The sequence below is a fragment of the Orycteropus afer genome, unplaced genomic scaffold, assembly GCF_000298275.1.
Source record: "Orycteropus afer afer isolate SDZICR_OR568_19922 unplaced genomic scaffold, OryAfe1.0 scaffold00454, whole genome shotgun sequence".
Lineage (NCBI taxonomy): Eukaryota > Metazoa > Chordata > Mammalia > Tubulidentata > Orycteropodidae > Orycteropus > Orycteropus afer.
This window is the reverse complement of record NW_006922041.1, coordinates 233,929-258,851: the sequence shown is the minus strand read 5'-3', so window position 1 is coordinate 258,851 and position 24,923 is coordinate 233,929. Positions and strand designations below refer to the sequence as shown.

At 40.4% G+C, this 24,923-nt stretch overlaps 1 protein-coding gene across 1 annotated transcript in view; it reads left to right on the top strand.

Moving 5' to 3' along the window:
• The first annotated feature begins 1,960 nt into the window (after positions 1-1,960).
• ATP10B (ATPase phospholipid transporting 10B (putative)) overlaps positions 1,961-24,923 on the top strand; it is a 188,388-nt gene continuing 165,425 nt past the window's right edge. Inside the window, exons 1-3 of the mRNA XM_007954247.2 lie at positions 1,961-2,235; positions 3,246-3,440; positions 21,943-22,147. Of these exons, the coding sequence (XP_007952438.1) occupies positions 1,961-2,235; positions 3,246-3,440; positions 21,943-22,147 (675 nt within the window). The remainder of the gene's footprint in view (positions 2,236-3,245; positions 3,441-21,942; positions 22,148-24,923) is intronic.

The window sequence follows — 24,923 nt, the reverse complement described above, 5'->3', positions numbered from 1 at the left end:
ATATGTATTTCTATTAAAATGATATATCATTTTGGAGTCCTTTAATCAGAAACTAGTCCTCAGCCATTCTTTGATCTTTGAAAAACATAGCTTATTTATTTTGTAGAATAGCCCTAATTTGAGGTTTTTTAACATTTTCAGAAACAGAAGTAATTTTATGTCCTTCTCAATACATCATATCAGTAGCCACAAGATGTATGCTTGCCCCCAAATTAGTGATGTTTGTTTTGATCTCTTGGGTAAGATTGTGTCTTACAGGTTTTTCCACTACAGTGATTCTTTTCACCAGTGTAATTAATAATTTTGGATAAGGATATTTTGAAACTATGGAACTTTCATCCACTAGTTTAGCATCAATTTTACATCAGCTCCATTTTATTTTATGCTGCTTTTTGAAAAATATATAACTACAAGAAATGGACTTTTTAAACCACCCCATCTAAAACCCCTGCCTCTCAATCTTCTACAATTGAGAGAAGTCTGATATATACAGCATTCGCCAAAGCAAGATTTCTCATTTGCATTTTCAACTCTATTCATGAATTATCATTTCATTTCCTTTCCCTTTGCAATAAAAAATAATCTATGAAAGGGGCATATTTTTCGTAATAAGAAAGAAGATATACAAAATTATTTCTGGTCTGCTAAATATCATAATACTGCTTTTGGTCACATTGTGATGAGCATCACTAATCGCATCTATTTTTTCACCCTTGCTACAAGGGCTCACTTAAGGCTCTGAAGAGCTTCCTGCACCCTTGGGGTTTGTGGATTGAAAATCATTTGGATTGATTAAAGGCATGAGGAGAATTATAATGAAGGTCAGATCGTATGGGTATCAGGAAGGTAAAATATTATTACCATTTAAACTAGAAATAGAACTCTTTTTTCTAAGTGGATCAAATTCACAATGACAGATTTGGCTGTTCATTGTAAAATTAGTAATACCTGACAGCATTCACCCATTCATTCAAAAGAAAATCATTCTATGAACCTACTAAATGAGAAATACCATTATACACAACTTTTAACTTTTCAGTGGAAATTCTTGAATAATATCCTTCTGAGTTTTTAAACAAAATTTGACCAAAAAGAGCCTTGAGGCCTTGCTTTTAGGTTCCAGTAAAAAACAGAAACTCCAGTCTCATAGATGAAACAGTATTCCTTTGCCATCTATCTAGGAAAATCATTCTTTACCAAGTACTCAGTTTCAGAAATCACTAAATGGTCTGAGTAGAGAGGAAACGATCCTCTTCCAGCCATGGAAATCATAAAAAAGTCAGGTGATGTTTCATGTAGTGGAGTCAGGACAGTGCAGTCACTTCTGACCCATATGTCCTAGAAAAGAGCCTATGTCTTCGATGCCACCTGTCCTCTCATTTGAGAGTCCAACCACAGATCAGCTTCTCTCAATGTCATCAGTATCAGAAAATTTCAGAGCTAAAGAAAACCTACAGAATAAATATCTTTCCCCTTTTTTAAGATGTCTCAACATACTTTTGCATACTGTCTAATTAGTTTCTCACAAAAAAATATCCTTGTTCAAATAAAAAAACAGAGTAAGAATAGTTTTATTTTATGGTAAAGAAACTGGAGATCAGCAAGGTGAAGGGACAAGTTAGCATAGTAATAAACCAGAACTAGAATTTTAATCTCCAAAGTCAAAGCCCACCAGACCATACTTTTGTTTTTCCTGATAGCTTCAACTAGATCCTCAATACCCCCCATACCCATTGAGTGCTTTAATGGACTCACCACAGTTTTAATTGTATGTTATGTATATGATTATTTGTTTAATATTTTTCACCATAGAACATACAGACTATAGGAATTGAGTTTATTTTTCTCATATTGTATCCTACTATCAACATTGAATTGATGGATGGTCAATATGCCACATTGTTCTCCTATCCATAGCCACTTAATGACTTTGTTCTCCCACCCTAGCCTGCTGCCGGAAATGGCCCTCTCAGTGGACTCTTCTTGGTTCCGGTGGCAGTGGCGATTCAGAAATGGCTTACCGCGGTCTCCATCAGAAATCACACCGCTCATCTCTTCAAAGAGACAGGGGCAAAGCTACAACCTGAGGCAGCAGCGGGTCGTGTTCCCCAACAACAAGATATTCCAGTATGATTGGGGAAAGATCTCCAGGAGATACTCTGACAACAGAATCTGCACAAGCAAATATACCCTCCTCACCTTCCTACCCCAGAATCTCTTTGAGCAGTTTCACAGGTATTCAACCACTTGACCCAAACGGTTTAAATAAGTGTCTGTCACATAGACAAACTTGGAGGTCCTGTCTCAAGCAACCTTTGCTTTCATATACTAATGAAATAGTGCAGGCACCCATCCATGTACCTTGAGAAGTCTGTACCATTCATTTTTTCATCAGTCATCAAGTAGTTACTGGGTTCTACTCTGTATTAAGCCATGTGTTGAGTGCTAGAGATATATTAGGGAAAAAAGAGAAAGATTCTTGTTTATTGTCTAATGAAAGAGATAGACAGTAATTTTAAAATCATATAAATTGATGTAAAATTATTACTCAGATATTTCCAAGGAGAGGTGATGGTGCTTTTATAGGGAATAATAGGGAAATATGGCCTCGTTAAGGAAGTCAGGGGTGACTTCCCTAAAGAAGAGATGATTAAATGTGACCTAAAGAACAAAAACACATTTACAGGCTGAAAAGGGGCAGAGGAAAATCTCAGAAGGGATCCAAAAGAATGTTCCTACAGGCAGACCTGTATATGTAAAGGCACTGTGGTAAGAAGGAGCAAGATGCACTTAGAATACTTGAAAACACAAGCTACTCTCCTGAGATACTTTATAAGAAAATTTTTTATAATTTTAAAGCAAATTATATAATTTGATATTATCCAAAATTTGACGATGGTGATTATTATGAGCTACCTTTACCGAGCAACTTGTGTTCTAGATTCTATACTGTCCACTTACAAGTGCTATCCTATGAAAAATTTATAATATTATAATATACTATTATAATTAAAGTAGGTAGTACTAACCCTATTTTATACAAGAAGAAACTGAGGTTCTGGAAGTTCTCACAACTAGTAAACATAGGGCTAGAATTTGAACCTAGATGAGTTTGGTTTCAAAGTTTTTACCATAATGTTCTAAGTAACATTGTCATTTTAGTTCATAAGAAAGAAATAGGGTGACAAGTGTATTTTTTCTTCTCTCTCCATGGCTTGCACTCACACTTTGCTTGCCCCTTCCAGATGGGCTAACCTCTATTTCCTGTTCTTGGTGATTCTGAACTGGATACCTTCCATGGAAGTCTTCCACAGGGAAATCACCATGTTACCATTGGTCGTTGTCCTGTTCATCATTATGGTCAAGGACGGCATGGAGGACTTCAAGAGATACCTCTTTGATAGAGAGATAAATTGCTCCAAAATCCAAATATATGAAAGGTAAGAAAAATCATACATTTGTTTTCTCTCATGAAAATAACTTATGCAAATTCATTAGTATTTTCAAGGGATTGGCATCTCTTCTCACATTTTGACTCATGGCAACCCTATGTTTCTCAGAGTAGAACTGTACTCCATAGGGTTTTAATGACTGGTTTTTTGGAAGTAGATCACCAGGCTTTTCTTCTGAGGTGTCTCTAGGTTGACTTGAACCTCCAAACTTTCAGTGAGCAGGTGAGTGCATTAACTATTTGCACTGCCCAGAAAATCACAATAATTAATTAATTCAGTGATTCTCAGCCAGGGGTGGTTTTGCCCCTCAGGGAATATTTGGCTGTGTCTGGAAACATTTTTAGTTGTCATACTAGGACAGAGGCTGCTACTAACATCTTGTGGGTAAGGGCCAGGGATCTGCTAAGCATCCTACAATGCACAGGACAGCTCCACTTAGAGTTTTCTGATAACACTGGCACAGTTGAGATGCCTTGTATAAGCACTCACATTATTAAGCACAAGGATGTTATATTACTAAGAGTGGGGTTTAAGTCTCAGGAATTAAACTTTTTGATTGACTGGAGACTAAATTCAAGAGCAGCTCTTTGGAGGATATCAAGCAATGTCTCTGAAACAAGAAAATGCATAGCATACTTAAAGCTTAGGTAGTTTGGGCTTGAAATCTTTGCTTTTAAAACCTAACCAGGTAGGTTTTAGGACCCAGAGTTAGGGCATCTGTTCTCAGCTGCTGGAGTGGAAAAGGAAGATACCTGTGAGTGACGTCTACATTCCAACAGGTGGAGTTCTCAAACAAGTAGAAGGAAGTGGCCTGGCAGGTGCACAACTGTTTTCAGCAAGCTCTTTCCTCATCATATTTCTCCCCTGGTGTTTGTACGCTGGTTTTTATTTTTAATTTTCCTTTGAAAAGAAGAGAGAGAATTTTCAGCAGAGAAAACAAATGAAAGATGTGAAAGACATTGTTGGCTGGTGGCTGAACAATGGAACTGATCAAGGAAAATACTCCTTTACTAGGACGTAAAGTGCCATGCTATGAGAATTAAAGAGACAAGACTGAGCAGAGATGAAAAAGGAAAGGAGGAAAAGGCGAATAAGGAAAGAAGATAAGAAACGAGTGGTGGTTTCCAATCTGCCCTTTGAAGGATGGTCTCACAAGAAGAACCCCAGCAATCATTATTGTGGGAATTGCATTAAGACCACCAAGTACACTATGTTGTCCTTCATACCCAAGAACCTCTTTGAGCAGCTCCACAGGTTTGCCAATCTCTACTTTGTGGCCCTTGTGGCTCTGAATTTTGTCCCAGTTGTCAATGCATTCCAGCCTGAGGTGAGCACGATTCCGATCTGTATCATTCTGGCGATGACTGCCATCAAGGATGCTTGGGAAGACCTCCGGAGATTCAAATCTGATAAAGTAATCAATAATCGAGAGTGCTTCATCTACAGCAGGTAAAGCAAAAATAACAATCAAACCGGGGGAAGTCTTTTTAGCTCAGCTCTGATCTTTCTGTAGCAGCTAACATGGCTGCAGCTCTTTACGGAAGAGATGGGGTAAAGAGAGTCATTATTTTATCCTAGTGAAGCTGTTCCATCTCCTCTAACAATGTGGGTTAAAATTTAAAAAATAAAAAAGAGGATTGAGTCAGTCATTTTAAATTAGGAGATCTTCATTATGTGGCATTTTCTCTGCTATTTCAAATTTGTTCAACATTTTAAAATTTTATATAACTTCTCATCTCTTCATCTAGTGTGGCCATGAGCACACTGAGCATGCTTGGGGGGGCTCAAAGGCAAGATCATCACTGTTTTCCAGGGGTACAGTAGAGCATTGTGTTAAGGGAGCCAGCACTTAAGACACACTGCCTGGGTTGAATCCTGTCCTGAAATCTTATTAACTATGTGATCTTGGGCTAAGGACTTAACCTCGCTGAGCCTTACTCTGTCATTCATCAAATTGGAACACTTTCTGGGGTGATTGTAAGAATTGTATGAGATAATCTGTGGAAAGTGTTTAACACTCAGCCTGCCATCATAAGTTCTCAAAAAATGCAAGCTACTGAGTTCCTAAGGAGCTCTGGTGGCACTGTGGTTAAAGCTTTGGGCTACTAACCAAAAGATCAGTAGTTCAAACCCACTAACTACGTCATGAGAGAAAGATGAGTTACTCTACCTCTGTAATGATTCACAGCCTTGGAAACCCTATGGGGCAGTTCTACTTTGTCCTATAGGGTCACTATGAGTCAGAATCAACTCCATGGCAGTAGGTTTACTGAGTTGCTGGGTGGTGCAAACAGTTACCACTTAGCTGCTAACCAAAATGTTGAAGGGGTTCCAGTCAAACCATAGGCACATTAGAAAAAAGGCCTGATGCTCTACTTCTGAAAAATCAGCCAGGGAAAACACAGTTCTACTCTCACTCACATGAGCCTAACATGAGTCAGAGTCAACTCAATGACAAGTTATTTTGTTTTTACTGTTGCTTTATTTTTACAAAGTAAAACTCATTATTAGCTCTATCATCAAATCTATCTTTGAGCTTCTCATCTGACGTTATCTCAATCAAAGTGAAGTCTGTACGCAACCTGTCTTGCCACATTATTCACCACCATTTTACACAGGTTTTTGTTTTATGAGGGTTCCATTGATTAAATTCCAAACTGGATCACTAGAGAAAGGGCATGCTTTGTTTCAGTAAATGAAAAAGACACAACTTTATGACAAGTTGTGTGGCCCCAAAAGAAGCATAGCAGCTATATTTGGACTTACAAAGAAGGAGAGGCCACAGTGACAAAAAGTATTTTCTGAGCTAGTAGTTAGCAACCTTAGATGATTGACTTACAGCAGATAAGCGCTTGACTATTTGCCAAGAAATGAAACATTCATCTCTCTCAAGGAGCACCATAGGCCTGTCTTATTTCTTTTGATTTTATCCACCATAGTCTCACAGAAGTTCTGCAGGTGCTCTGGTCATTGTTTGAATGAAAGGAGCTTGCTTTGTGTAATGCATACCAGCTATTTAAGGACTGCTTACTTCTAAGAGGAGTCCTTGGGTGTGCAAATGGTTAATGCATTTGGCTGCTAACTGAAAAGTTGGTAGTTCAAGTCTACCCTGAGGTGCATTGGGAGAAAGGCCTGGTGACCTTCTTCCAAAGAATCAGCCATCGGAAATACTATAGAACATAGTTCTACTCTGACAATATGGGGTCACCATGAATCAAAGTCCACTCCATGGCAACTGATTTTAGCTCCTGAGGAACAGTTCTCTTCCCCTGGGAAATAAAAGGTAAATGCTTTGGAACTGGCTAATTAGAGGGTTTATGATGTTAATTAGAGGATCCACTTGGAAAGTTGTAGCCAGGGAACATTTCTGAGGAGATTGCTTAACAGGAGAGATTTGTCACCACAGAACCCATGAGATAAACTCCACACCTTCTCCTTAGCATCAAATGGGTTTCTGGCCTCTTTGGTTGGAAAGCAATAAATGTGCATCTAAAAGAATACATCTAAAGTAATTTTAGTACTTGTTTGTTTTGGGGGTATTTCTGGGATTTTAGCTAGATATAATTGTTGTTTGTTGGTGTAAACAGTTAACATACTCAACTGCTAACCCAAAGGTTGACATTTAAGTCCACCCGGAGGCAACTCAAAAGAAATGTCTGGTGATCTACCTCCAAAACCCAGCCATTGATCCCTGTGGAGCACAGTTCTACTCTGGCACACACCAGAGTAGTGTCGTCATGAGTTGGCAACTGGTAATTGTCATGAATGTTAAAACACACTGGACACCTAGAGCTGAGATGTAGTTAGCCCTCCCCCTTGCATAAGGAAATGATAATCAGAGGAAGAACTGCTTGGGGGGGGAGGGGGCGGTGAGGCCTTTCTTTGAAGAGGCTGTTTTTAAGAAAGCACTATTTTTCTTTTGAGACCAATCCACCTCATCACTTTCTATTTTCCACCTTTTTTTCTCCCCTTTTCCACAGAAGACACACAGTAGTGAACCAGGAAACTGGTTCCTTGAGCAGTTGGGTCACCATGAGCCTGGCCCTGTTCTCCCCAGTCTGCCCAAATCATCCCTGAATAATGGGTCTGTTCTTGAAGATATCTCAATGTCGATCTGACCACAGACTCACCTGTGCTGGGTCCTGGCCTGATCTAGGCCAGGCTATTATTCTATTCTCAAAATTGCTTTCAGGGAACATCTGAAAACCAGAGTGATAATAATCTTAAAAAGGAGACTTTCGTTTACTAGCCCCCTGGTTTGGAAGTACATGTTGTTACTGTTGTTATGTGCCATCAAGTCGGCCCCGACTCATAGAGACCCCTCCTTGGGTTTCCAAGGCAGTATCACTACAGAAGTAGGATTGCTCAACCTTCCTTCCAAGGAGTGGCTGGTGGGTTTGAACCACCAGCCTTCTGGTTAGCAGTCAAGTGCCTTAGGCACTATGCTACCAGAGCTCCTTGGAAGTACATAGGGAGCTTAATGATAGTTTTCAAAGAGTCAAATCAAACAGCAAACCCATTGCTGTCAAGCTGATTTCAACTCATAGCAATCTCATGTGTGTCAGAGTAGAATTGCACCCTGTAGGGTTTCCAGTGGCTCTAATCTTATGGAAATAGATCACGAGGTTTTCTTCCATGGGTAGACTAAAACTGCCAACCTTCTGGTTAGAAGTCAAGCGCAAACTTTTTGTACCACCCAGTGACCTTAATTACAAAGAGATGGTTTCTGAAAAAAAGATGTTCCTGGCCAAAGAAATGTATGCTGGGTCTCCTGATCCATAGCACATGAAAGACTAAGAGAAGGACACTGTAAAGAAACTGGCTCATCTTTGATTAACTCGGTGTTTTTGCAAACTTACTGGATCTTGGAAATGTTTTTTAATGCTTATTAATATTTTTATCTAGGGAAAAAGCATTAGTTGTGTACTGATAAGTGGCAATTGACACTTAGCACCAATGTTGGGGTGCAATAGGGTGTGATGGGGGGACTGTGGAAAACTTAGGATCTTATGCCTTCACTCCAGGAAGCAGCGCTGGCCATTCTTGTTATCATGTGGAAATAAGGCCCAGCATTGACAGACTGAATTCTCTTAGGGGTGGGATAGGAAGTAATAGTTGCATGTGAAATAACCTGACATGATTTTTTCAAATACTTACCACCTATATTATTTGACCTGAAGTTCTTATATTTCCTGTGAGTTCCCATTTTGCAAATTTTGCTTTGTAGTATCCTAGGAATCCAGCTCTGGTAGCATAGTGCCTAAGGCACTTGACTGCTAACCAGAAGGCTGGCGGTTCAAACCCGCCAGCCACTCCTCAGAAGGAAGATGGGGCAATCTACTTCCATGGTGATACTGCCTCGGAAACCCAAGGAGGGGTCGCTATGAGTCGGGTCTGACTCAACAGCACATAACAACAACAACAGGAATCCAGAGTCTGTAAAAGAATGATTACATTCTTCTTTTGAGGATGTCCTCAGAGAAAGAACTTCTTTGGATAGAGAGGGAATGTAACTTTCAGGTAAGAATGAAGGCCTGAAAGATAGTTTCTAGGCACAGATCTGTGACTAATTATTAATAGCTTGGAAAAGTCATTTAAATCTCAGGAACTCAGTTTTCACTTTTGGAAAACTTAGGAGTTGGACTACATCATGTCCTATGAGATGCATAATGAACATACAGCCAAATAAACCTGGGAAATGTTACATACTGGGTGCTTCTCTTAGTTTAACAATGCTCACTAATATAACAAAGGTTCCGGGATTACCCAATGTGAGTAGTCTATTCAATTTTGTTTAACTCAGCTATATAAGATGAGATGCTCTCTGCTGCAAGTAGCAGAAATCTCAATTCATAAATGCCACCCACAGAGCCCAGCATGAGGTAAAGTATACAGGCTACACAGGGAAGTTGTAAACCTCAAATAAAAATTGAAAGAGTTACCTAGAGAAGAGGGAAGAGATGTTGGAGAGGCCACCTCTATGTCCTCAACACTGTCACATTAAAATATTTTTGAGCCTAGGCTTTTTGTCAATTGCATTCTACATATTTACAGGAACATATCCACTTTGGGACATTCTCTACTATCTATCCCTAAAGTCCTTTCAGCTCTGAAGTGGAGTGGTTCTATGAAAGGCCTCACTAGAACCGGAAGGCAGGAAATGCTAAATAAGGGTTAGTTATTATCTTGACTGATATATGCTAAAGGGCATTTCTTTCTACCACCTATTGATAATAGACAACAGGATGCCAGACCAAGAATACAAGATCTGAGAGGACATTTTATTTTATTTTATTTCTGAGCAACAACATAAAAGCTAATATCTCAATCACTGGCTCTATCCATTTCATCTCAAATTCACACGTGTGAGAAACTGATAACTCTTTTCATCTTTGTGCAATTGAATACTCAGGGTCCTTAGAACACTCGGGTCCATACATCATCCCACCTAGCCTTGTTTATACTGTGGGAGCACGCCTTTTTACAAACAGCAGAAGCCTTGTTAACTGAATTGCAATCTTGTTAGAGCTTTTTCTTTTAATATTGTAACTGTGCTTGTGGTCTAAATGTGACCCATTAATCAGATTTATGGAATGACTTCAAGGAGAGATTAGTTTCAGAATTGTATTAGCTTACTTTCTCCCGGGGCTCAGTTTAATGAATCTAGAAACCATACCCAGCAAGAGATTTGTATTTTTCCATCTTGCTTAGTAACTTTTTATTTGTATTCAGAAAACATGTAATAAGGAAGGAGAGGATGAGCCAAGGGAATCCAGGATGATTTTTGTCCCCATGTCAGAACAAAGCAAAAGCCTTCCAGAATGTCGTCAGCCAGTCACTCACTTCTTCACCAGTTCAGAAAATATTAATTTGGGACATAGTGTGCATAGACTGCCCTGGAGGCTCTGTGTGACCTCTAAGGGCTCTCTGCTCAGGGGTAACAAGAAGCATGTAAACAGCTACAATGTCCCATGCACCTTGGTAGCCTATGTACAAAAGCAGGCAGTAGTGCAGAGGATGAGGATGTAGTGACTCATGTGCCTGCAAGAAACAACAAGACTGTGGGAAGCCTTCATGGAATAGGTGATGTGTCAGGAGGGCCTTGAAGGGGAAGCTGCAACTGGCCAGACAGAGGGAACACATTTCATTCAACCTGTTTGTGTGTCAACTTAGAGACTGTGTAGCTTATGTGGGTAACAGAAAAATCAGGACTGAGCAAGTTCTAAAATTTAGGACATAAATGACCCAGATTAGAATTTTTAGATGTCTGACACTTCTTGCCAAAACTTGGAGAGTCTCCCTTCTATAAACCACGTGGCTGCTAGAACATAAAAGTAATTCCAGCTGCTCCAGGAAAGGGGCTGGTCTTCTGACCAAATGCCACTGAAGTCCTAATTTCCCAGCAGTGATAAACTCTGCTGGGAAAGGAAGATGTATCTTAGTTGCCTTTCATACTAGTGTCTCCATTGCAAAGCTTGATATTATTCATTTCCTAGAGCTGCCATAACAAATTACCACTAACTGGGTGACTTAAAACAGTAGAATGTACAGTATTCTTTCATAATTCTGGAGGCCAGGTATCCAAAGTCAAGGTGCAGGTAGGATTGGTTCCTTCTGGAGGCTCTGAAGGACAAGCCATCCAGGCCTCTCTCTTAGCTGCTGGTGGTTCTCACCAATCCTTGCTGTTCCTTGACTTACAGTTGTGTCACTCCCTCTGCTTCTGTCTTCACATGGCCTTCTCCTTTATATGCCTGGGTCTCAAATTTCCCTCTCCTTCCTCTTATAAGAACACTTTTCATTGGATTTAGGGTTTACCTTGAGATCCTTAACTTAATTACATCTGCAAAGACCCTTTCCCAACAAAGGTCATAGTGATAAGTTTTGAGGTTAGAACTAGACATATCATTTGGGGGGGCCACTATTCAACCCACTCATCTGTCAGTTTGTCATACTGTAGTGGCTTGTGTGTTACTGTGATACTGGAAGCTATGCAACCAGTATATCAGATGCCAGCAGGGTTATCCATGGTGGACAGGTTTTAGCAGAGCTTTTAGACTAAGACAAACTGGGAAGAAGGATGGCACTGTGCACTTCTGAAAAAATTGGCCACTGAAAACCAGCAGTAAAAGAAACATTGTCTGATATATTACCAGAAAACTTTCAGTGAAACATTGTTGGAAGATGAGCCCTTCAGGTTGAGAGGCACTCAAAATATGACACAGTATCTATGATGATGGGCTCAAGCATAGCAAAGATTGTGAGGATAGCACAGGACTGGGCATTGTTTCATTCTGTTGTGTATGTGGTTGCTATGAGTCAGAACCAATCAATGACACCACGTGACCTTAAAAAAGCCACTTAAACAGTCAGGACCCCATTTGTCTTATCTTGAAATAGTGATCATTATCTCTTTCTAGTGTATTTTGTGAAAGATGTAAAGATGACATACAAAAGGACTTGAAAATAAAGAAGCCACAGAAACAAACCATTACAGTAAAATATCAAAGGAGGATGAGTACAGCAACCTGAATAATAATATTTAAAACCTAGCATTCAGGCATGGGATTGTCTCAGAGCTGTTGCTTACTAAATGTGTAGCCATATGTAGTTACTCGATCATGTCAGCCTCCATTTCAACATCTGTAAAATGGGACAGTACTAGCACCTATCTCTCAGTGTCACGTGGCTTGAACGAGATAATCATGTTAAGCTGTTTAGTTCAGTGTCTGCAACATAAGCAATGCACTACTGTTGAGTCAGATCCATCTCATAGAGACCGCTCCTTGGGTTTGTGAGGCAGTATCACTACAGAAGTGCCCAACCTTCCTTCTGAGGAGTGGCTGGTGGGTTTGAACCACTAACCTTAAGCAGCACTTAGTAATTTTTTTTTTTTTTTATATTCAGCCACTTCAGTTCTAAATTAGTCAAGCTTCAGCTACCTGAACTAATGCCAAGCCCAGCCCAAACCTTTATCTTTCCAGCTACATTCCCCACACATACAAGAGAGGAGTTAAAAATTTGACTGGTAAAAGCTGAGATCACTCACTGGCCAGATTTTCCCAGTGGCACAGTTAGAATGTTTTAAAAGCAAAAACCTCTGCTTGCTCTCTTGTTCTCTCTCATTTTCTCTTTTATTCTATTGGTAGAATTTTTAAATCTGAATTTGGGGAACTCCATGGCCTGGCATTCTTTCTTCCCCTCCCCTTCCACAGCAAAGCTGAACATTCCTATAAGAGATTTCAATTCAGGGAGGGGATGTTGGTGACCTCATCAAGCCCAGAGTCTAAGCTACTTATTCCAACCTAATTTCTAATATAACATGTACATTCGCATATCATACTTGTACAACTATTAATAAAGTGGTTATTTTATCACCATTCTACTGTCATTTCCTCTGAATAAAAGTTTTCTGGGAAACCCACAAGGAAGTGAGTGATTTTCAGGGCAGAATTGAGGCTTTGCCAGGGCCATTTTAATGTAAAAATACTGCCAAAAACCCATCTTCACCCCCAAAATTACATCCTGGAATCACTGCAGGTATTAAGTGACATGCTGTTGTTGGGTGCCATCAAGTCGATTTTCAACTCATAGTGACCTCATGTGCTCATAGCTGCTGCATAAGATTTTCTAAGCTGTAATATTTGCAGGAGCAGATCACCAGGTCTTTCTCCCATAGAGGTGCTGCATGGGTTTGAACTGCCAATCTTTTGGTTAACAGCCGAGCACTTAACCATTGCACCTGCAGGGCTTCTTTTAAATGAAATGTTGTTGTTGTTATGAGTCGTCGAGTCAGTCCCGACTCATAGCGACCCCTCCTTGGGTTTCCGAGGCAGTATCACTACAGAAGTAGGATTGCCCAACCTTCCTTCCGAGGAGTGGCTGGTGGGTTTGAACCGCCAGCTTTCTGGTTAGCAGTCAAGTGCCTTAGGCACTATGCTATAGTGTATGTAAAATGCTGAGCATCTGTCTGGCATTTGGTAACGAGTCAGAACACATTAGCCAAAATATTGCTAAGGAGAGTTCTATAAACGTATAGTCAGATATCTCTATGGGCTTGACCCAAAAGGAGTAAAAAAGACCATTTGGCTGGAGTTTGGAACTGCATGAGAGAAGACAAAATCTCCAGCCATAGAATTTGACTCCAAGCTCTAATAGCATAGCAAAAATGGACCTGAGGGAAGAATCTGAAAAATGCAGACAACAGAGAAACATCCAATGTCATTTAGAGCATGACTGTGAAAAGTGCCCCCGGCTGGAGTTTATGGACCAGCAAAACATTCTGTCCAGCCCTCAGGCCTTTACTCTGTGTTTGGCATCTGCAAACTAGGCTCCTCTTTGAAGCATAAATTTTGAAGTGCCCACGCTATTCCCACCGCCTTGCCCTGGGCTCATAGCAGGCTTAAGCCATTTGGGCAAATTCAGTGTGCCATTTCAGGACAGAATGCATTAGGCCTTCCCCAAAACTCAGTGGATGAAACAGTCATGAAACAAGAATTCAGGTGTCCCTGAAGCTCTGCTGTCTTGTCAACAAGCATGATTTGTATTTCAGTGGGTGAGGATTTATTGCCTAGTTTTGCCATTAAAAAAAAAACAAACCCACTGCCATCAAGTTGATTCCAACTCATAGCAACACTATAGGACAAACTAGAAGTGCCCCATAAGATTTCCAAGGCTATAGATCTTGCAGAAGCAGACTATCTCACCTTTCTCCCATGAAGTGGCTCCTGTGTTCAAACCTCTAACCTTTAGCTTAACAGCTTAATGCTGTAACCATTATGCCACCGGAGCTCTGTTTTGCTATTAAGGAGCTAACAATTCTAAAAGGCAAGGCTCCTGTTCTCAACATAACCTCTGTTATGTTTTTGCCACCAATTGTGGAAGTTTCCACTGGTTTTGTACCTCACTCTCAGGCATAGTCAAAAGACAACACTGACATGAAGCTCCCACTACTGTCACTCATACATTGTAGCACACACTCACACACACACACACATTTTCACATTCACACATTATGTAAGGGACAAGTGGCCAAAATTACCTACATGACCTCATGTAAGTTATATAATCTTTTATGGCCTCAGTTTCCTCATCTATGAAATAGAGATAATAACACTAGTAATAAAACTTATTTCATTATTAGGCAGTTAAATGGCAATACAAGAAACACGTTGGGCTTTTTGCAGACACTCAATAAATATAAGCTAATACTATAATAACCAGTTGCTACAGAGTCTATTCCAACTGACGGCAACCCCATTTGTCTCAGAGATCTGTCCTCCACAGGGTTTTTGAAGGTTGATTTTTCAGCAGTAGATTTCCAAGGCTTTCTTCAGAGTGTCTCTAGGAGGACTTGAACCTCTAGCCTTTCAACTAACAGGCAAACATGTTAATTGCTTGCACAACCTAGGGCTTTCCAATATATAATCTCACATTATTATCAGAAGGTTCTACTGAGAAATCCATAGCACAGAGTGATAATTAGATGTTAAAATGCCCAGAGGTTAGGAAAATCTTCCTTTCTACCACCTTACACTCAAAACTAATCCACTTCTCATGTGCCTGAGAGGTAGAGAACACAAGACCTAGCTCTCAACAAGCTTATAATATAGTTGAAAATAGAAGACACATGAAATAATTAGGGAACAGGACCTTAGCAATAAGCAAGGGACCATGGCAACAAGAAGAGCAGCATTGGTGCCCAGTGCCCCAGGAGTCAAAAGAGAAAAATGGAATTTGAATCTGCAGAGGTTGGAGGGAGGGCATCCTTTAATATACCAAGCACTCTAGGCTTCTACTCCATAACTGTGACCATGACCTTGCCCTACTAAACCCCTGAATGTCCTGCCCTTGAAGCCCAGTGTTTCCTTGGCCATCGCTGCTGGGAGCCAGTCTAGGCTCAGTTCTACTTTCTGCGTGTGGCAACTACATGGACACAGAGATTGGAAAGCAGGCTAACACCAGAGCTGGAACTTCAACATCCTCCCCACTCCCTGAAGAAAACAGACTAGACCCAAATGTTCCAGGCCTCATTGACCTCTGCATGCTAATGCAGTCACATTAAAACAAATGCCACAGTGGCAGTGGCATTTAGCCTAACTGCTGATGTGATACTTAGTCCTCTTACCCTAATCCCCAAGATTCCCAAATCTGCCTGGTCATCCTGAGGTATAGTGAATATCACTCATGTCCCCTAATATTCCCTTCCAAGCCAAGGCTCTTGGTCTTCTGCTTCTCTGGTCTCAGCTGTCCCATTATAGTACTTTCCTGAGTCCCCCAAGCCTAAAGCCCTTTGTATCCCCCAATCCTATTGTGATCTATAGTAGACAGAAGGGTTCAGGGGGCAATGAATAGAGTTTGGAGAACACAGGACACCCATTTCCTTTTGCCCCAGGCCCAGTCTGTATTTAATGTGACTCCTCTGCTGCTGTTGCATATCCTGGGGTCAGGTTGAAGACAGAGGGTACTGTCATTTCTGCCTTTTAAACTCCTGCTCTCTCCTTCACCCAAGAAAACTCTACACATCTATAGTCAACAGTATCCACATCTGTGATCCTGTTTGGCTTAAGCTAATAATAACTACAATAATAATAATAAAATAACAAATGCCATTTGCTGTGAGCTCACTAAGCACTTTATACATGTTATATTCTTAGATAACTATAACCTACAATAAATTCCATTTGTCCCATCTGGCAGATGAAAAATTGAATGTCAAAGAATTTAAGTAGCATATGCAAGTACATATAAGGGGAGATAATTTCAGGTTTCAAATCCAGATCATGTGACTCCAAACCCTTAACCACTCTATGATACTGTTTCTACTTCAATGCAAAAAACAAACAAACCAGTTGCTATAGAGTTGATTCCACCTCATGGCAACCTCATGTGTGTCAGAGAAGAACTGTGCTCCACAGAGTTTTCAATAGCCACTTTCTCAGAAGCAGATCACCAAATCTTTCCTTCAAGATACCTCTGGATGGGCACAAACCACTAGCCTTTCATACCACTGCCCAAGTGTTTGGGCATTACAAATATTCTTAAACCAGTTCACAGGGCCCTTAGCTCTCCTCTTTGAAGCCATGGAAGTAACAGATGTTCCAGTCCAAGTTTTGTTGCTGTGCACCTTGGTCAGGTCACTCCTCTTCTCTGAGCCTTGGTTTTCTCACATAAAAATGAAGATCTTCCAAATCCCTTCCAGCTTAGATATTAAAGGAGGAGTTTGTCCCAGCAATCAGGCTCCAGAGCTCTCAGTCACCAATCTACTGAACCTAGTTCCCTCTTTTCTGGACTTAAGAAAAGGTTTGGATTTTTCAGAATCTTATGTGTTTGCATAGTATTGTGTATGGGGCCCATGCCAAGGAATATAATCACGGCATTAAATGAGTGCCCCAATAACATAAACAACAACAGCCAAAAGGGGGAGCGAAGAATGGTGGTTAGCCCTCACTTTAACTGTAACCATCATCAATGCCATCATCATTAGCATAAAAGCAGATTGTATTTATTGAGTTCTTAGTATCCAAAACCCTGAGCTCAGTTTCTTACATAGGCTTTGTCACCACTCCTTTGGCAACCCTCTAAGGCAAATGCAAATACTGCCTTCAACAGACAAATGAAGAGACAAAGAGATGGAGAGGTTAAGTCACTTGTCCAAGGTCCCAAGGTAGTAAGTGGTGAAACTGGGATTCAACCCCTCTCTTATTTCCTCCCTTCTCTCATTCTTGCTGGCCTTCCCCTTTTCACTCTGAGCCTGGTGCTCAGGTTTCCTGAAAGACAGCCCAAGTCAGCTCATCATTTTATTTTTAATAGGAAGACCCAAGGAACAACAAATTCTCCTAGAAAATCCCCTCAACTCCAATTTCCTAAAATCTTTTTGATGAGATTCAGATACTTGAGAAGCAGAGCGTTAAGCATCCTCTGTCCCTCCATTTCCCACTTTCACCTGCTTCCTCACAGCATCTAGTTGGTTACAAACATCTCTTGCTGTTTATTTACCTCTTAATAAGCCCTATCTCCTCTCAGAAAGCCGTTTAGCACTGCACCACTTAATTTCTCCTCAAGGCAGGATCTGCCAGATGGAGTCTTAGTCCCAAGCCATGTTGATTTGTCTTATTTTAAAACAGCAGCAAACAGCATGGAACTAAAATAGCAGCCAATTCCCAGGTGTGGACTCACTGAGCAGGGGGATGATCAAGAGCATGTGGACGCATCCACCTGGGGCAGCTGTTCCAAAAGTGCTAGATTAATGAGGGAATGACTTCTACAAAAGCTCCCGGCCAGCTGCCGACCACATCTGGGTGTCACTCAATGTGGAGGCATGCCACTTTTCCGCTTCCACTAGATTAGGCCACTCATTGCCTGCCTCCCCGGCTGGACCCCTCAGGCTGTACATCCATAACTTTTCCACAGACATGCTCCTGACAGTTGAGGAGACGAAGTGGGCCTCCAAAGGATCTGGGACCAGTACAAAGTGGTTCTGTGCAAGAAGGAAATGTCCCTGGTGTCACGTTTGTTTATCCTTAAAATAAAAAATAAAATAAAATAAAAACTGCTTCTGATCCCATAGTATAACTATATTTTGGTTAATATAAATATAATTCTTCAAATTGTTATTGTTGTTAGTTGCCATCAAGTTGGTTCCAACTGATGGTCAATTTATGTACTACACAACGAAATTTGGTTTGTTTGATTTTGCATTGAAGTAGAAACAGTATCATAGAGTGGTTAAGGGTTTGGAGTCACGTGATTTGGATTTGAAACCTGAAACTATCTCCCCTTATATGTACTTTATGGTCATCTTTATGATCGTTGCTATGTCTGAGTCCATGGTTGTGACTGTTGTATCAGTCCATCTCACTGAAGTGAAGGTTTCCCTTATTTTTACTCATCCTCTATTTTACTATGATATCCTTTTCTGGCAATTAGTCTCTCTTGATGGTGTGTCTAAAGTAATTGAGCCAATGTCTTGCCATCCTCATGTCTAAGGAACATTCTGGTTACGTACCAGTTAAATTATTAATCCACACCACTACCCCCACCAAAAAAAAAAAAAAATCTCTGTAAAACTAAAACTACAAGATTATGTTGATCCCACAGTTTTCTTACTTTGGGAAAATAACAAGATATCCTGGAGATCTATGAGCTCAACCCTAAGAGTGGGCCAACTCTGCCCTGGGGAGTGTAAACTTACAACCACGACTGGAAATGTTCCTTCGCCACCACATAGAAAATTACTTCTAAAAGAAAGATAGAGGCAATTTTTACCAGTACAGCTAACATCGCTTGAGATCTAAGAATAACAGAAAGAAGACAGAGACTGATCTGACTTCAGCTTCTTGGGTAGCTCTATTGACCTTGTGATTCTCATGATTGTGATGAGAATTGACAAGACAACACTCCAGCCAACAGTGACTAAAGTCACTGGTCAGAAGAATGTTTGTACTATAAGCTCATCTCCACAGCTCTCCATCTTTCATCAGCTTAATTACCCACATCCTATAGTAAGCAGTTGAGTCTTTTATTAGAAAGAAGAAAAATGAGATTCATTGGTCACGTGTAGAAGTGTGTTGTCTTTGATGTGTTTATGTGTGCAGCAATCTCAACTAGCATTTGCAAACCTCCTTCTGAATCAGACTACTCTGACATATTAGCAATCAGGGTATTGCTTAGGACCAAGCAATATTCTCCCAAATCCAATTTCAAATGCTAGGTGAAAGGCTGAGATTAACAATTAACCAACATCCCATTCTCCCTAAAGGCATTATCAAATAGGACACAGAAGTCAAATGAGGGAAGAGTGCACACCAATAGAATGACAGACCTTTGTTCCTTAAAACAATTTTGCTGTAATATTTAAAAATCCACTTTTTTAGAAGCACCTCTCAAAAAGAAAAAGGAAAAAAGACAAATAAAGCAATAGAGGAAGCTAGCCACTCCTTCACCTTATGAGATTCCTTTTCCCACAGGGGGAGTGGACAATTCTGATTTCTTTCTGTAACCTTATATTTGGAATTTTAACAGGACTCCCCAGGGCCACTCTGAAGAGGAAAAAAAAAAAAAAAAGTCTTCCCCTGAGTCAGCAGAGAGATCATGGAGGGTCTGATTGTAAGAGTGACACTCCTGGTGGAGAAGTAGCCACACTAAAAATATGAATAAGCAAAAATATATGTATTTACAAAATGACGTGGAGCCGAGCTGAAGAACAGAATTGAAAAGTGCTTTGAAACTTATTACATGCTTTTCCATGTAAGGAGGAATTATTACTAACATGCTACAAACACATTGGTCCCGAAAATACTCAGAAGTGGCTTCAGTAGTCATTCTCATGAACTTGCCCATGGACTAATTGAACCAATAATTGCTGTGTTGAACTCCCCAGAGCAATAAGCACTTCCACAGAACTCTATGTTTCTTTCGATTTGCTTGGCTGTTCCACAATTCTAATGTCCCTGATTATTTTATAAATTGTGATCAGATCTAAACCCCATGGTTCTTTCCATTCTAGTGTCCCTGATTATTTTATAGACTCTGATCAGATTTTTCCTTGGCCTTCTGAATGGCAGAACCTTCATTGCAGGGGACTAGGGGAGTCCTCTGTGGGATCTTAGGAAGGCTTGTCTGAGGATCTCCAGAATGTCCCAAGGAAGGAGGAAGTGATCAGACCCCTCATCTTCTTCAGGGACTTTAGTGAAGTCAAAGGAGAAAAATGGAATTCTAGTCACGTCTCTTTCTCTGTGGAAGAGTGGACTTGTCATGCCTAGGCAACAATACTCAGATTCCAACAGAAACAGCAACAAGAACATGCCCACAGGGACTCGGCATCAGTGGAGAAAAACAGCAATGGAGAGCTCGCCCTTCTAGTCCTGGCTGGGCCTAGAGGCAAATGGCTCAATTAATAAAGACCAAATGTGGAATACTAGTTTGGTTCCAGATCCTACATGTAAAGAGAGACATTTTGAACTGCTGGCATAAACTAAAGAGCCCACAACTCCAGAGAAAGAACTGGAAACTGTGTCACACAAGGAATCATTAAGGACACTCAGAAAGTTAAATTTGACTTGGAGAGTCCAAAAGGCTTCATGACAAACTTGACGAATACCTTAAAATGTGTCAAGAATAATGGAAAATGGAATAAATCAGATTTGCCTAAGAGAAGAACCAGTTAAATATTTGCCTAAGATTTTCTGAAAGGAGAGCTCTTCGAAAAAGGAATGTGTTGTCTTGGGAAGTAGTGAGTTCTTTTACTGGAGATGGAAAAACTAAGGCTATGAAGAGGGAGGAGGGATGTTTTAGAGGAAGCAGGATATTAGAGGAGTAAAAACTGGACTTTGGAATCAGCCTCCAACTCACCTGGGATCAAGGGTCAACTCCACTTTTGGGAGACCTTGGGAAAGTTTTATTTGATACTCAATTTCCTTATTTGTGGAATGGATATGATAATATCTACTCCACTGGGTAATTAAGTAAATGAAATATTTATTAACGCTAGTGCTTGGCATGTTAGAAACGCTCAATTTGCAGTTGTTGCTGCCACTGTTACTACCTGAGCTTGATAAATCGGCAAATAAGATAGAGTGAATAATTTCCTCTGATTTCTTCAGTTGTCTGGTTCTGCAGTTACTGTGGGTCCCAACCCATCAAAGTTCCTGGTGCTTTCTTCATCTCTTCCCTGATTTCCCAGTTTTCTAATAGAAACTCTGGGAAATTTATAGACAAATTCCTATATCCTTACATTTCCAACGGCCACTATTCTTCCTATAATCGCAAGCAAACTTTCCCATACCTCATTTCCTCACAACCCTACTTTCGATGGTGATGGCTGCCTATCTGGGTAAATTATGTACACAAAGTGTACTAGATTAATATAAAAGAGTCCCTGGGCAGTGCAAATGGTTAGAGGTTTGAGTCCACCCAGAGATGCCTCAAAAGAAAGGCCTGGTGATCTACTTCTGAAAAAACAGCCATTGACAATCCTGGGGAGGACAGTTCTACTCTTGACACACATGGGGTCACCATGAGTCAGAGTCAGTTCTACAGCAACTGTTTATTAATATGACAGATATAGTTACCTTCTCCCTTAAATTTATTTTGCTAGGAAGCAAGTTCTGAGCACTATATCTGGTCAATGGAAATTCTAAATGATCACAAGGACAGTTGTTTTAATAGTGGGATTTTTAAATCACAACTAGAAAGAAAGATCTGACAATCTACTTCCAAAAACCCTGTGGATCACAACAGTCTGATCTGGTTGTGCATGAGATAGCCAGGAGTCGGGGGGTGCCCACACAACAGCGCACAACAACGTAGATCCTGTCTGCTTTCTTAGATTATTACAGTGGTCGTTTGGAACAAGGGAGAATACAGACAGTCTCCTGACAGGCTGACTTGGGAGGTCAGCATTTCAGGGTAGGTAGGCCTTTCCCCAATTCACCCATTGATTTTCTGAGGAAGCTTAAAGCTCACTCTGATCTCTGTCTTTCTCCCACCCAAGAAAAGAACAGAGGTACGTGCCGAAGTGCTGGAAGGATGTGCGCGTGGGAGACTTCATCCAAATGCAATGCAATGAGATCATTCCAGCAGATATCCTCCTCCTCTTTTCCTCTGACCCCAGTGGGATCTGCCATCTGGAAACCGCCAACTTGGATGGAGAGACAAACCTCAAACAAAGGCGTGTTGTGAAAGGCTTCTCCCAGCAGGTAAGGCTCTTTCTAAGATCATCAGTGGTGAGGACAAAGGAAAGGAGAAAGCCAACTCTACTGGAAAATTGAACTTAACTCTGAGAATGAAGGAGAAAGTAGTGGATGGCTCCTTTCCCCAATCACTTTAGACATAGTTAATCTTCCCCACAGCCCTCTGAGATTGATATATGTAAAATTGAAGCCTTAGCCTTATTACCTGCAAAGTACTCTGAGATTTCCAAGTCTGTTTTATTTCATGCTTCTTTTTAAAGTTCTGGAAGTGTTGAAACTTGTATTTGCTTACAGATCTCTCCTCTAACCTCCCCACTTCAAGTATCTTCAGCACAATCCTGAGTCCTTTTCATTCTCTCTTGGGCAGTTATCTCAGGGTTGTTGAGTTTCAACCAGTCATTTTTCTTTTTGTCTTTGGCAGCAGCTGCCAAGCTGATTCTTGTGTATTAATTAGTCAGATAGTTTGGGATTGGCTAGAATGAAGAGTGGTGAAAGGGTCATTTACACTCCAGTGCTACAGACAAGCCAATTTAATAGCTTCTCTCAAACTGCAACCCTGAATTCTCAGAGGGTGCTTGGTGCAATGATTTATTTTAAAAAAGGGGGGGGGGGGTAAATTCATGTGTAAAACAAAGAAGATTAATTTGAACTTGAAGTTTTCCAGGGTTCTCTGTTTTGTTTCATTTCCTGACTCTGACCCCTCACTTTGATCAAGTGTTATTTTCCATTTCTATAATATATAAACTTTTATTGAGCCCTTACTAAGGGTTTTGCATAATTACATCATTTATCCTCACAACAATTTAGTAAGACAGGTCTTATTACTGTCCCCATTTTGCACAGAAAAAAAACTGAGGCAATGAGACATTAAGTAATTTGTCCAAGGTCACTGAGCCAGGAAGTATTGAAGCCAGAATTGAAAGCCAATTGTTCCAGAGTCTCAGCCCTTAAAATCTATGATAGCTCTTCTCCCCTGCCCTTTGTATCTTGAGTTTACCCAAAGATGTATATTTGGAAGCATACATTAGTTGTCATTTTCAGTATTCTTTCCTCACATAAGTAGTGGGTGGCAGGAAGACTAGAAGTAATCTCAGTTGTCCTCCTGGGGAGGAGGGATTTTGGCTGCTCTTAGCTCTAGTAGCATAGTGTCTAAGGCACTTGACTGCTAACCAGAAGGCTGGCAGTTCAAACCCACCAGCCACTGCTTGGAAGGAAGGTTGGGCAATCTACTTCAGTAGTGATCCTGCCTCGGAAACCCAAGGAGGGGTCGCTATGAGTCGGGGCTGACTCTACTGCATGTAACAACAACAACAACATTGCTGCCTTGCCTCTCCCTTACAGTGCAAAAAGACTTGTGAATATGGATAGAACTCACTTCTGCCTTACTCTATACAATAATATTTCCCAAAAGGGTTGCTCAAAGATGTTAATGAGAGTTGCGAGAAAAATAAATATTGCACAGTCACATAAGATCTAAAGCAGACTTCTGGTAAGATGGAGGAATAGGCACACAAGCAACACAGACCCTCTTCAACAAAGAAAAGAAAAACCAATTGACAGTGATACAGAAGATAATCCTGGAGCCCTGAGCTTTGAAAGGAACTATACAGAAGTGGATTAGGCACCAAGTAGTGGAAAAACCTGAATGAAAACAGTGAGTACAGAGATGGTCGGATCTGCGGACTGTCAGCTACTCTGATCAACAGCCTGAATATTTCCAAGTGGTGTTGGGACCTGAGAATTGACCTAAAGATCAGCCCTGGTCACCAAGAGCTGCAGGGACAATTGCACTGGTGCCTATGACTAGGAAGGGAAACAGCAAGGAGTGAGACAACCTGAGCTGTTGACTTTCCACTGTCCAGAGGGTGCAGTCATTTTGATTGTTTACATGCAGCAGCCATTTTGGATATTTAATGTGACCGAGGGTGCAGCCATTTTGAATCTTTGCAAGTGGGAACCATTTTGAATTTTAAAGTGACAGCATTCTTATTCAGATTCTAGGGACCTAAGAATAGGCTCTGTTTGCCAAGGTTGCAGAGACATACAAGAGGCTAACAGGAAAGGAAACAGGTGGTGAGTGTATAAGTGCTATCAACTAGTGAATAGAGGAGTACAGCACAGTACCCTGCTTGTATAGATAACTTACAAACAAAACAGAGAAAATGAAAATCATGAGCAAGTCATTCCAACATACAATCACCAATTAAATATAAGCACAAAAACCTCACAATGCCTCAGAAACAACAGAGCAACACAGTCCACCCAAAGAAGTAAGATAAAGCAGGAGAAACAAGGACCAAGATACAGACCCAAAACACATCCTTAACATTGGAATTCCCTGATAAGGAATTCAAAAGAATTATATTTAGATATCTTTAACAAATTGAGAGACAGATAAGGAAAACACAGACAAAATTGAGGAAAACACAGAGAAAATCCTAAAACAAATTTGAGAGACAATTCAAGAACAAAATGAAGAAATAAATGAAAAATTAGGAATGATACAAAATCTACAGACAGAAATCCAGATGATTAATACTAAGTTTTCAGAAATACATAAGACATTCAATGGGCAAAGGAGAAGAATTGAATCAATGGAAGACAGAATTAATGAGATTGAAGGCAAATACCTTAATACTTATTTAGAAAGCAATCAATCAGAAAAAAGATCAAAACAAAATGAAGAAAGTCTAAGGTTCATGTGGGATACCATCAAAAGGAATAACCTACATGTCATTGGAATTCCAGAACAGGAAGAGACAAATAAAACCACAGAGAAAAT